Source organism: Alosa alosa, chromosome 13 (genome assembly GCF_017589495.1).
Source record: "Alosa alosa isolate M-15738 ecotype Scorff River chromosome 13, AALO_Geno_1.1, whole genome shotgun sequence".
Classification (NCBI taxonomy): Eukaryota; Metazoa; Chordata; class Actinopteri; order Clupeiformes; family Clupeidae; genus Alosa; species Alosa alosa.
The window spans coordinates 1,688,436-1,700,625 of NC_063201.1; the positions used below are offsets into that span (position 1 = coordinate 1,688,436).

General features: G+C 44.0%; 1 protein-coding gene across 1 annotated transcript in view; it reads right to left on the reverse strand.

Moving 5' to 3' along the window:
* ccdc106a (coiled-coil domain containing 106a) overlaps positions 1 to 4,559 on the reverse strand; it is a 5,572-nt gene extending 1,013 nt beyond the window's left edge. Inside the window, exons 1-7 of the mRNA XM_048260584.1 lie at positions 4,419 to 4,559; positions 3,672 to 3,765; positions 2,134 to 2,235; positions 1,277 to 1,462; positions 712 to 762; positions 365 to 559; positions 23 to 220 (exon numbers count right to left, since the gene is read on the reverse strand). Coding sequence (XP_048116541.1) covers positions 23 to 220; positions 365 to 559; positions 712 to 762; positions 1,277 to 1,462; positions 2,134 to 2,235; positions 3,672 to 3,765; positions 4,419 to 4,445 — 853 coding nt within the window. The 5' untranslated portion in view covers positions 4,446 to 4,559. The remainder of the gene's footprint in view (positions 1 to 22; positions 221 to 364; positions 560 to 711; positions 763 to 1,276; positions 1,463 to 2,133; positions 2,236 to 3,671; positions 3,766 to 4,418) is intronic.
* Positions 4,560 to 12,190: the final 7,631 nt, after the last annotated feature.

The window sequence follows — 12,190 nt, forward strand, 5'->3', positions numbered from 1 at the left end:
ATTTGACCTTTTCCCATCTCACCTCTTTGTCGCTCCCTTCCCCGGGAGATGCGGAACACCCGTCTCCTCTTCATGCCACTGTTGTTCTGCCCTCCTGCCCCCATGTTGCGCAGAGTCATGGTCTCCGACATCATTTCCTGTCCCGACATCATTTCCTCTTCCTCCAGATAGTTGTCCTCCAGAAACTCTGCTTCTTCATCTCCAATGAGTGAGAGAGACTCTGCGAGGAAGACATTCACCATACAACCACACTATCACATTTCCATTTTTTACTATAAACAACATGGTAACACGTCACGTGGTGACAGAAAAACAAACAAACAAATATACACACACACAGACATGTAAATAAGCAAACCCTTACCTGACAGGTCATTCATTGATCTGTTGTTTACGCAGCTGCTGCTGAGGGACTGAGAGTGGGAGGAGCCAAAGATGGAGCTCATCTGATTATTGGCTGGTCCCGAGCCCATAGCTTTGGCGTTGGCTGAGGGCTGGGAGGCGGGCCGCTGTTGGAATGATTGGCGGGTGGCAGGTCGTTGGCCTTCAGACTGCTGGTCTGTGGGATGAATAAAGGGTAAATGACCACAACACAACCCAGCAGACTGAATTCAAAGATATTAATAGATTCGAGTTCACTGCACATTTGTCCAAAAGCTCCATCACTTTCCCACCACAATGTCATCGTCAGGAACATGGAGTGCTTCTCACCTCGCTCACTCTCTCGTCGCCGCTTCCACGAGAAGCTTCTGCAGTCGTTACCTGCCGAGAGAAAGCATCTCAGTCAGGCTCCGGCAAGCTGAGCCATCTGCAGCTGGCTCCAGGACCACCAAGTCACAAGCCACATTACCCTGCTGCCAAGTCTATTCTAACAAACAAGCCTAACCATCTAAACTTGCCATTATCCTGGGTCCACTTCCCAGAACAAAGTTCTGATAAGCACAACATGTAGGTTGAGTAATGAGAACATGAGTAAAATAGATACCTGCAGTTAATATGGTGCCTCAAAACACCTGTTGCACTGCAAACTTCCTATTGGTGTAGAGAACTGTGCTACAACACCAACCGGAGCTCCTCCCCCTATACGTCATTCAACCCTTTTCTTTTCTTCTCTTCATCTCCCTCCTATCTCATGTTCCTTGCCCTCCCCTCCACGCTTCACTAGTCCTCCAACTCCCATCTCATGTTCCTTGCCCTCCCCTCCACGCTTCATTAGTCCTCCAACTCCCATATTTTCTCGGTCACCTCCCTCCCTCCCTCCATGGTCCACGCTCACCATTGCTCTCCTGGCTCTTGGTGCAGGAGATGAAGCGGTCCAGTTGGCACCGCAGAAAGTCCCTCTCCTCCTCCAGGTCCTCGATGCGTTTCTGCAACCACGAGTTCTTCTCCAGAGAGATCTGCAGCTGTGTGCGCAGGTTTGTGATCAACAGGTAGGAGCTCCCTGGGGTTGGGGCTTCAGCACCTACACACACACACACACACACACACACACACACACACACACACACACACACACACACACACATTGTGGTTTCACTCCATCAGCTCATTCTGCAGTGAGAGTTTGTTTGTTTGTTTAATTTAAGGCCATTTCCGCAACTAAGGCTATTTAATGGCCAGAGCACCGTGTGTTACAGAAACTTAAATATGTTTTTTAAAATCTATGCTAATAAGATATTATACAACCTTCAAAAGGTGGGACCTTACTAAAAACATCAGTTATAGAATTTTGATGATAAAATTGTTGTAGAATGAGCTGATACAGAGTGAAACACTTACAGCACTAACGCTCTCCCTCAGCCTCTCACACAGTGTCAAGGAGATCCTTAACGTTTCATTAACAAGGCTACAAGTGTCAAAGAATTATCTTAAGCTAGAAATATGCATGTTGCCCTTTACAAGATGCATCCCAGTCACACAATACCACAATAACAAATATAACCCACTGAGGCAAAGTTTTGCAATAAGTGTAAGTGCCTTGTTTGACAGCTTTGCTTTTCCTGAAGATGCAATGATGACTATGTGACATGCTCAGAATAAGTCAAAATCAGCATAGCTGACAGACATAGCTGCAACCTTCTCAGTCAATGAATGTTCCCGAGAGCTCTTCCGCCAGCCTACTGCCTACTGTACCTTCAAAGTTCTGTTCGTTCTGATTGTAAAAGCCGGCAGATTGCTCAAAGTTGTTCTCCTCAAACGGGATGGAGATCTCATAAGACTCTTCATTCTTAGGAGCTGCAGTGAAACAGATCACATACTACAGATTATATTACATTACATAACATTTGACTACAACATGGTAAACAGTTGAAGCTTTAAAGCAATTCTCTCAACAATTCTAGGACAATTTAAAAAAGGTAAAGTACAGTAAGAATAAGTGCAACAGTGAGTACTGTTTTTAAACAGTCGAGTGTCAGTTCTAGTGAGGTGGTAAGTGCTAGGATCAGCAAGACTAGTTGTAAGTAGTGCAACGAGAGGAGTTTTTTGAAGATGGAGAGGGATGTCCCTGCTCTAGTAGGAACTGGCAGTGTGTTCCACCAACAAGGAACAACAGATGAAAAAAGTTTGGATTGGCCTGAGCGTACCGGTGGTAGAGCTAGACGTCGTTCGTCTGAGGAGCGCAACGGTCTGGAGGTAGCGTATGCCTGTATGAGGGCATTCAAGTAGGTGGGAGCAGTGCTCGTTCAATACCTTTGGATAGCAAAGGCAGGAATGAGACAGGGCGGTAGTTCTCGACTTGAGCAGGGTTGAGAGAAGTTTTCTTAAGTAACGGTGTTACCCGGGCCGTTTTTGAACGCTGTTGGAAATGTGCCGGAGGTTAGTGAAGCATTGATCACATGTGTGATAGCTGGTGCGATGGTCAGGCTGATGGACTGAAGTAGGCTCGTAGGTATATGGTCCAATGAGCATGTGGTAGGATGGCTACATGTCAAGAGTCTAGATACTTCAGTCTCGGAGAGAGGCGCAAATGCTGAAAAAGATGTTCCAGCAACCCCCAGGTTGTAAGAATGCAGTATCTGAGTCTGTCTTGTGGGCATGTAGAGAATTGACTGTTGATTGCTGCCACTTTGTTTGTAAAAAATGAGGCAAGGGTATCCACAGTAAGGCTGGATGGAGGAGGAGGCAGCTGAAGGTTGAGTAGCGATTTGAAGGATGAGAAAAGTTTCCGAGTGTCTGTAGCACTGTTGATTTTGTCATTGTAGAAAGCCATGTTAGCAGCAGTGATGCTGGCTGAGGAGGATAGGAGTGTCTAGTAGTTTTTGAGGTCATCAGTTTAGATTTGTGCCATTTCCTCTCAGAGGCTCTGAGTTTGGTGCGCTTGGTGGAGGGTATCATTTAGCCAAGGATGAGAGTGTTTGGGTCAAGCTGGCCTTGTAGTAAGAGGGCACAGCTCGTCCAGACACGAGCTCAGTATTGACCTCCAGAGAGGAGAAGGTGAGGGGTAGCATAGTAGTACATACTACATACACACTACAGTTTAGCACCATATTAATGATGTGACAGCAATCCCCGCAGTACATGGGATTTCGTAATATACTGACGAATACGAGGTTTCTTTCCAATCCAGTGTGCATGAGTGGTTCGCTTTTAATCTAGTTGACATGAAATTACATCACGTGACAATGTTGTTTAGTTTTTACAATTTAAATCTAGAATTTAATTAACGTTACCCTGAAGCTCGCGTGAACTTCCAGTTCCATGCTTTCGAGTCGTGGTGGGCGTCTCTGCATCGTTCATATTTCCGTTCTGTTGCAAGTGTCTATGCTGGGAAAATGCAAAAGAAAATACAACGAATAGGTATTTGCATTGAGTCGAGAAAGACACTACAATCACAGACCTTAACAATACAAACTTCTCAAACGATCCCATGTTTTAAAGGACAGTTGCAACCGAGAAAGCTTTGCACAGGTTCATCAAGCAAACAAGCTCACTGAGCTAACATTAGCTAACGTTAATCGACTTCATACAGCGAATCCCCCTAGCAAACTATAGCCAATGACTCACGTAAATGAACCCTGATAGCAAAGTCTCTCCCACTGCTTTGGGGCAACGCAAATGACATGACGCCCTCCTCCTCTGGACTACTGTAGCCAACAACTTAAATCTTAACTAGCATTAACGTTAGCTATGTAAGGTACATTTCGGCTGCTGTCAGCATGGTGATGGTGATAATCAAGAGTAAGCGGGCTACCTCTCTGAGACATTTACGTTCATTTGAATACATATGAAGCGCAGAGTGGCGACTAAACCGATTGCTATCTGAGTAAATCGCAAACGAGCAGGTTCAACAGACTGCCAACGACTCTCCCTGTAGAACTAGCCTGCTAACAATCTATCTTCCTAGCAAGCTAAGCGTACTAGCTGTAAGTGTTCCTCCACAACGTCTGTCATCTTATACCACGTTGTAGTGTACAAACCTGGTTGCAGCTTGAACAGAACTGCATTCAAAATTCAAACGTGTTTTCTTTGATGAACACCTGCACCATCGACTTGCATTAACTGAATAATCTATGCTAACAATAACAATTAACACCGTTTTCACTGTGCTGTCTTCTTGTGTGACGTACTTCCTGTGAGGAGTACAGGTAAGACACCATGTGCATATTTCATATCATGTGTAAAACGAAGGATTTTTAGGGACCATTTTAGTCCGGCAATCAAATGCCATAATTTAGATGAACCTGGTTTTGTCAGTTAAAGTTTTTTTCCCTTTTTTTCTGTTTCTTGTTGCCATGGGGTAGCTCAATAAGATTAGAGAGGGTGCCCGGTGATCCCTTGGACAATTATCGATATTAAGCCTTTCTTGTTCAATGTGAATATAAGGCGAGGCCTTACAGTTAACATTAACTAGCAGACTACAGGCCCACTAGGCCTACAGGTAACATTAACTAGCAGACTATGACATTCCCCCAGTTGATTAATATGAACATTACATATACATTACTAATATTAGACCTACACGTTTTCTGTAATTTAATGTTTAAATATGCACATTAGGCATAATCTAATTAATATGTGCTGATAGCATAAATAAAAAAAAACAAATTGGAACATTAGATAAATCCAGGTTCAAAAGTACTTTCACTTTTTCATTGTGTTAAGTTGACATAGATGAAAAGTATTTTACCCAGGGAATTTTGGATAGGCCTATCTCTTTTAGTCATTCAGAAAATACTGCCAATTGCCTTAGAAAATAGCCATGGTTTTAGGAATAAAATGTCATAAATCAGGCTAGGAATATCAACAAACCCCCTGTAGAAGGCTTCTAAATATATTTAGTAATAAGATTGGAATTGTTTGGTGTATGTAGGTGCTTCCGAAGTGCAGATTTCATTTTCAGAGTGGGAGAGGAAACTCATTCATGGGTGCTAGTATCTCTCACGTCTCTAGGTGTGGAGGGAGGTTTAGGCCTACTTACTGCACAGCTATGTAACTGTTAGTCTACATTGGCCTACATTGGCCTACATTGGCTGATTTCTGTCTGTACTTGTTCTGCCTCTGCCAATTTTAGTTAGTTAGTATAGGCAGTTTAGTGCCATCTAATGGTTCTTTCTGATGTGCAGTCGCTATGACAGCTATGCTGTATTGTTTGATTAATGACAGCCATAGCAACCAGGACAACCATCTTGATAAGCAGCAGCACATTTTGAGTTATTTGCTGAATTATCATCTTTCTACACCCTGTATGTTAAAGCCTTTGAAAAGCATCGTCCGTAAGTTTAATAATTGCTTACTTAAAGTAGATTGTAAATTTAGTGACATTATTTGGTAATTTCTGATAAATCTATCTTTATTTGATAAAACCATGCTGCCTTCTATGTGTCTACTGATCAGCTACTGATGGATACTTTTCCATCTGTTTAATCGTATATTTCTTCAGATATTGAATATTGAATACATATGTTTTGTATCATTTTCAGTTTTACTCATTATTCATTAAAACCGGAGCTTGGAGGCTAAAACCTGACTCGCGAGTTTTCTTGAAGGAGTTAGGCTGTCTGTCAAATTGTGTTCGATACACACAGGGAGGACAGTACAGTACTGCTGTTCTAATTTGTATAAAATATACATTTATTTTTATTCTTTATCACAGTAGTATAGTCTATACTCAAAAAAGAAAATATTCATTTTTAACCAGTTCACCAGTCTTGCTAGCCTGACGAGCCAGACCCACATTAAAATGTAGGGTCTGGGCAGTGCACTCACCGTTCGCAGTGCTCAGTCCGAGGGGCGGATAATCAGTTGTCTTTCAAATTCCCTCTGCACGCAATATGACAGCGGCAGCGCTATGAGTCCCATGCGTTTCCAACCAGCGGAGCTAGTTGGCTAGATCAAACGTTTGCCGACTTAATAAATGCTTAACTCGTGTCACACTGTTCGCCAGCAGCAACATCCATCTTATTTGTTTTCAAGTAGCAGGGAATTCAAGCCAAACCGTTGCAACTCTGCCATCAATCATTGTGTTAAGCCCACCTAACGACTCTTGGCCTGATTAAGTTTCGATTTCTGGAGCTCACAAGCCAACGGAGAGTTGCTAGACTAACCCTGGCAGCAAAATGTAATTTGCTGCCGCTAGGGGCGCGTCTAGATTTCTAATCTACAGTCTTGCATTATATTCAGCACATTGAACAAGAAAGGGTTAATATATGAAATTGCCCAAGGGATATCAGTGGGCATCCTCTTAAATCTTAAAGAGCTACCTCTTGTCTACAAGATTCTGCAAAAAAAAAAAAAACCTTTAACAGACAAAACCAGGTCTAATCCCATGGCTGCCGGACTATCTTGGATTATCTTCAGTCTGGACTGCAACAGTTAGGAACAAATGTATTCATACTCCTGATCAAATATTGAGTTTTTCCCTGACGAATATGTTTGTTCTGACTGAAAGTGGAACTGCTAAAGACTTGGCCTGACGGAAAGTGAAACGGCCATGCTAAAGACTTGGCCTGACTGAAAGTGGAACTGCTAAAGACTTGGCCTGACTGAAAGTGGAACTGCTAGAGACTTGGCCTGACTGAAAGTGGAACTGCTAAAGACTTGGCCTGACTGAAAGTGGAACTGCTAAAGACTTGGCCTGACTGAAAGTGGAACTGCTAAAGACTTGGCCTGACTGAAAGTGAAACTGCCATGCTAAAGGCCTGGACCATGTAGGACAAACATGGAATAAAAAAAGCGTTTTCATCTTTTAAAAACATTTTTATGAAAAATGGCATGTCCAAAATTACTCATACACTTTTTAATTAATCAGTGGAAACATCTTTATTTGCATTCACAGCTCTCAAAATGGTTCTTACCAAGCCTCACGTCTTCCCAATGATTCTAGACCTTACCTTTTTGGCAGCAATCCTGATTTTGAGGCAGGAACGATTCTTTGCCATCATTCTGGCCTTGTACTCACTTTTTGACGGATTGAGGTCTGGACTCTGGCCGGGCCACTCTAAAATGTTGATATTGTCCTCTGTTAACCATTTCTTGCCTTGTTTGTTTTGGATCATTGTGGTTTAATGGTCCAATGCCACCTATTAGATAGAGATAGATAGATAGATACTTTATTGATCCTCAAGGGGAAATTCAAGGGTCTCAGTAGCATACAGACATAACACACAACATGCATTTACAGCAGAAATGGTAAACATAAGTATAAGTATAAACATATAACTAAACTCCACTGTACAATAAAGACAGTAGAAGATAAGACAGATAAGAAAACTAACAAAACTAAATACTAAATACACTATATAAGTTAAATTAAGAAAGTCCAATGTGCTTGAGGGTGATCAAGCATAAGACGCTTGAAGTGACAGGGCCGGGACTGGTGAGGTGCTAAAGGGAGTGAGTGTCATGGTGAAGGTGCAAACACTAGTTCAACCATGTGTGCCTGGCAAGGTGCTCAAGAGAGTGAGTGTCATGGTGAAGGTGCAAAAAGTAGTCCAACATTAGGGTCTGCTCCATCTCGCACCACCTTGCGCAGAAGAGATTTTGCTATTTTAACAGCAGACTCCACTTTACCATTAGCTTTTGGGTATACTGGTGAGGAGGTCACATAGTCAAATTCCCATTCCAGGGCAAATCGCTTGAACTGTGAACCAAACTGTGGCCCATTGTCCGAAATTACTTTATCTGGCTGACCATGGCGGGCAAATTGTGACTTGCAGCGCTTAATGATAGTGTCTGCCAACAGGTCTGGGAGTAGCTCAATCTCCCAAAAATCAGAATAATGGTCAACAATGAGCAGATATTCCTTCTGTCTGTGGGTGAAAAGATCCATACTAACAATTTGCCATGGCCGTATGGGCAGTTCATGTGAGAGCATGGACTCCTTCTGCTGTTTGTGAGCATATTCATTGCAGGTTGAGCAGGTGCTCACAAAGTCTTTAATCTCTGCCTGCATGTTGGGCCAATAGAGAGTCTCTCTAGCTTGTCGGTAGCAGGCATCTCCACCAATGTGGCTTGAGTGGATGCGGGCAAGCATTTCAGGACGCATTGCTCTGGGTATGATAATTTTTTGTCCTCTGAAGAGAATGCCGTTCTGCACACTGATCTCATCACGAAAAGGCCAGTATTCCCTAATGTTGTGTGGGGTGCTTTCCTTCGCCTCTGGCCAACCGGCAAGGACTGTGGACTTGAGAGTCTGTAGACAGTCATCCCTGTCTGTGTGTCGCCTTATCTGTTCTAGTCTTTGATCACTCATATTCAAGTAGTCCGCTTGGTTAATGTGTTGTATGTCCTCCTGTGCTCGTTGCAGCGAGCAGATGGCCTGGCGATTGTAAACAGTGCCACGGCCTGAGCAAGCTGCTGTTGCTCTGCTGAGCGTGTCACTGATATACATCTCAGTCCCTGGCTTGTAAACAACTCTTAAGTCATAGTTCTGCAGCGTCAAAAGCATGCTCTGAAGCCTCTTGGGTGTACTCAGAAGAGGTTTGCTGAATATGGAAATCAGAGGTTTGTGATCGGTCTCAACCGTGACAGGGTCACGTCCATACAAATAATGATGAAACCTCTGGCAGGCAAAGACGATGCTGAGGCACTCTTTCTCGATCTGTGCATAGTTTCTCTCTGTAGGAGTGAGTGCTCGTGATGCAAATGCGACAGGTTGGCCTTCTTGCATGAGGCAGCACCCGAGGCCACTCTGGCTGGAGTCACTTTGCACAGTGACAGGACGAGTGACGTCATAATAGCGTAGCACGGGCATAGATGTGGCCAGTGATTTCAGCTCAGACACTGCTGCATCATGCTTCGGCAACCAGTGCCATGGTGTGTCTTTGTCCAGCAAGCGGCGCAACGGCTCACAGACACCTGACAGGTGTGGCATGAACTTTGCCAGATAGTTAGCAAAACCTACAAGACGCTGTACACCTTTAGCGTCTGAAGGGTTAGGCATGTCAATAATGGCCTTCACCTTATCTGGGTCGGGCTTTAACCCTGCAGCTGATAGAATGTGCCCATGGAAACGGACTTCCGCCACTTTGAACTGTAATTTTTTCAGGCTAAGTCGCAGCCTCACCTCTGCAGCGCTCCATCAGTGCCTGCAGGTTGCTGTCGTGGTCCCGCTCTGCCATTTCATCAGTGTCTCCGCAACCCACGACCAAGATGTCATCTGCAATAGGCTCAGTCCCTTTCAGCCCAGCGAAGGAGCTCATGTTGCTTGCGTTGATAGACCTCAGGGGCCACAGATACCCCAAAAGGGGCCACAGATATCCCAAAAGGGGCCACAGATACCCCAAAAGGGAAAATGAAATTGGTAAATGAAATTAGCCAAATTTAAGGCCATTTAAAAGTATTAAAAAGTAATAAACGTCATCTGATGAGGTATTCAATTTTCGAACCACTAACTATGAGCTTTTCCATTTGTGTTAAGTGCAGGCCTATCTCCTAAAATTTGCGTGAACTTATATTAATTATATGTGCAAGTAGGACCTGAGCGATATGTCAGTGTGCATTCGCGGTAAAAACTTTTAGCGCCCCCTCAAACTGGATATACGGCTGGCTTGCTGCCAAACTTGTTGCCAAAAGTTTGCTACTATTGACGAAGTCATGGGAAAATTTAATTTTTCGGACATTTGTTTAGAGGACTCGAGATTCAAAGACTGGCTTAGGCTAGTTGGCAACAGCCAAGAGGCTTATTGCCACGTCTGTAAAAAGACAATAAATGTCGCCTGGATTGAATGCTGGAGTGAATGCCATCAGGTCACATAATGAGTCTACTAGCCAGCAAACAAGAATGTGCGGACGTAGTCAGAGGTGGAAGAGTCTGCCTGGCTCAGTGGCTCATCGGCCACGTAGGGCTACTGTCTCTAGCTAGAGATAGATAGATAGATAGATAGATAGATAGATACTTTATTGATCCTCAAGGGGAAATTCAAGGGTCTCAGTAGCATACAGACATAACACACAACATGCACTTACAGCAGAAATGGTAAACATAAGTATAAGTATAAACATATAACTAAACTCCACTGTACAATAAAGACAGTAGAAGATAAGACAGATAAGAAAACTAACAAAACTAAATACTAAATACACTATATAAGTTAAATTAAGAAAGTCCAATGTGCTTGAGGGTGATCAAGCATAAGACGCTTTGTAGTGACAGGGCGGGACTGGTGAGGTGCTAAAGGGAGTGAGTGTCATGGTGAAGGTGCAAACAGTAGTCCAACCATAGTCCTTAGTTATGTGTGCCTGGCAAGGTGCTCAAGAGAGTGTCATGGTGAAAGTGCAAAAAGTAGTCCAACATTAGTCTAACAGTGCAACAGTGCAAGAGTAAGGTCTAGAGACCAGCATAAATAATATAGACAAATAGGAGAGTAAAGTGTAATGTAGACAAGGTCAAATAAAAAACTGGTATTGTAGTATTGTATCAGAAGCCTGACCGCAGCCATTGATCATGTGTGCTAATATAGCATGAAAACAGTGTAGCAGTAAAACAGTAGTGAAAACATTGGCTGTGTACATTAGTAAAAAACAGTAATAAGCAGTAGTGGGCAGTCAGTACTCAAAAAAACATGGACATGGAGAGGGTGGAGAGGCAGACAGACTAAGCAGAGAAGTCTATCTCCTCTTCTTCCCTTTAGTGAGGCATTGAACAGTTCAATGGCCCTAGGAACAAATGACTTCCTCAGCCTTTCAGTTGTGCATGGCAGTGGCGAAGTCTCCAGCTGATCAAGCTCTTTTGGTTTTGATAGTGCTGTAGGTTGGGATGACATTCAAGATGTTGATCAGTTTGTTTAGGGTCCTTTGTCAGAAATTGAAGTGATGCACTCCAGTTCAGCTCCCACTACAGAGCCAGCCTTCCTTACCAGCCTGTCAAGTCGCCCAGCATCCTTCTTCTTTGTGCTTCCTCCCCAGCATACCACTGCATAGAAGAGGGCTTTGGCCACAACAGACTGATAGAACATCCTGAGGAGCTTGCTGCACACATTGAAGGACCGCAGCCTCCTCAGGAAGTACAGCCTGCTCTGTCCTTTCTTGTAGAGTGCATCAGTGTTGGCTGACCAGTCCAGTTTATTGTCCAGGTGGAGAACCAGATACTTGTAGGTGCTTACCACCTCCACATTGACCCCATCAATGGAGACTGGTAGCAGAGCGGGCTTAGACCTTTGGAAATCCACCACCATCTCCTTGGTCTTTGAAGTGTTTAGTTGAAGGTGATTGAGTTTGCACCACTGCACAAAGTCCTCCAACAGGCTCCTGTACTCCTCCTCTTGCTCGTCCCTGATACACCCCACAATTGCAGTATCATCGGAAAACTTCTGCATGTGGCATGACTCGGTGTTGTAGCAGAAGTGTACAGGGTGAACAGGACTGGAGAGAGCACAGTTCCCTGTGGCGCTCCGATGCTGCTGATCACAGTGTCAGAGAGGCAGTTCTTCAGTCTGACGAACTGTGGTCGCTCGGTCAGGTAATCTGTAATCCAGGTGAGCGTCCACACCCATCTGCAAGAGCTTGTTTCCCAGTCTGAGGGATTGGATGGTGTTAAAAGCACTTGAGAAATCAAAGAACATGATTCTCACAGCACTTTTCCCCTTGTCTAGGTGAGAATGTGTCCTGTGTAGAAGATAAGTGATGGCATCATCCACGCCCACTTTCTCCTGGTATGCAAACTGTAACGGGTCTAGTGCATGGTGTACCTGGGGTCTGAGCATCCCTAAGACCAGCCGCTCCATTGTTTTCATCACATGTGATGTTGGAG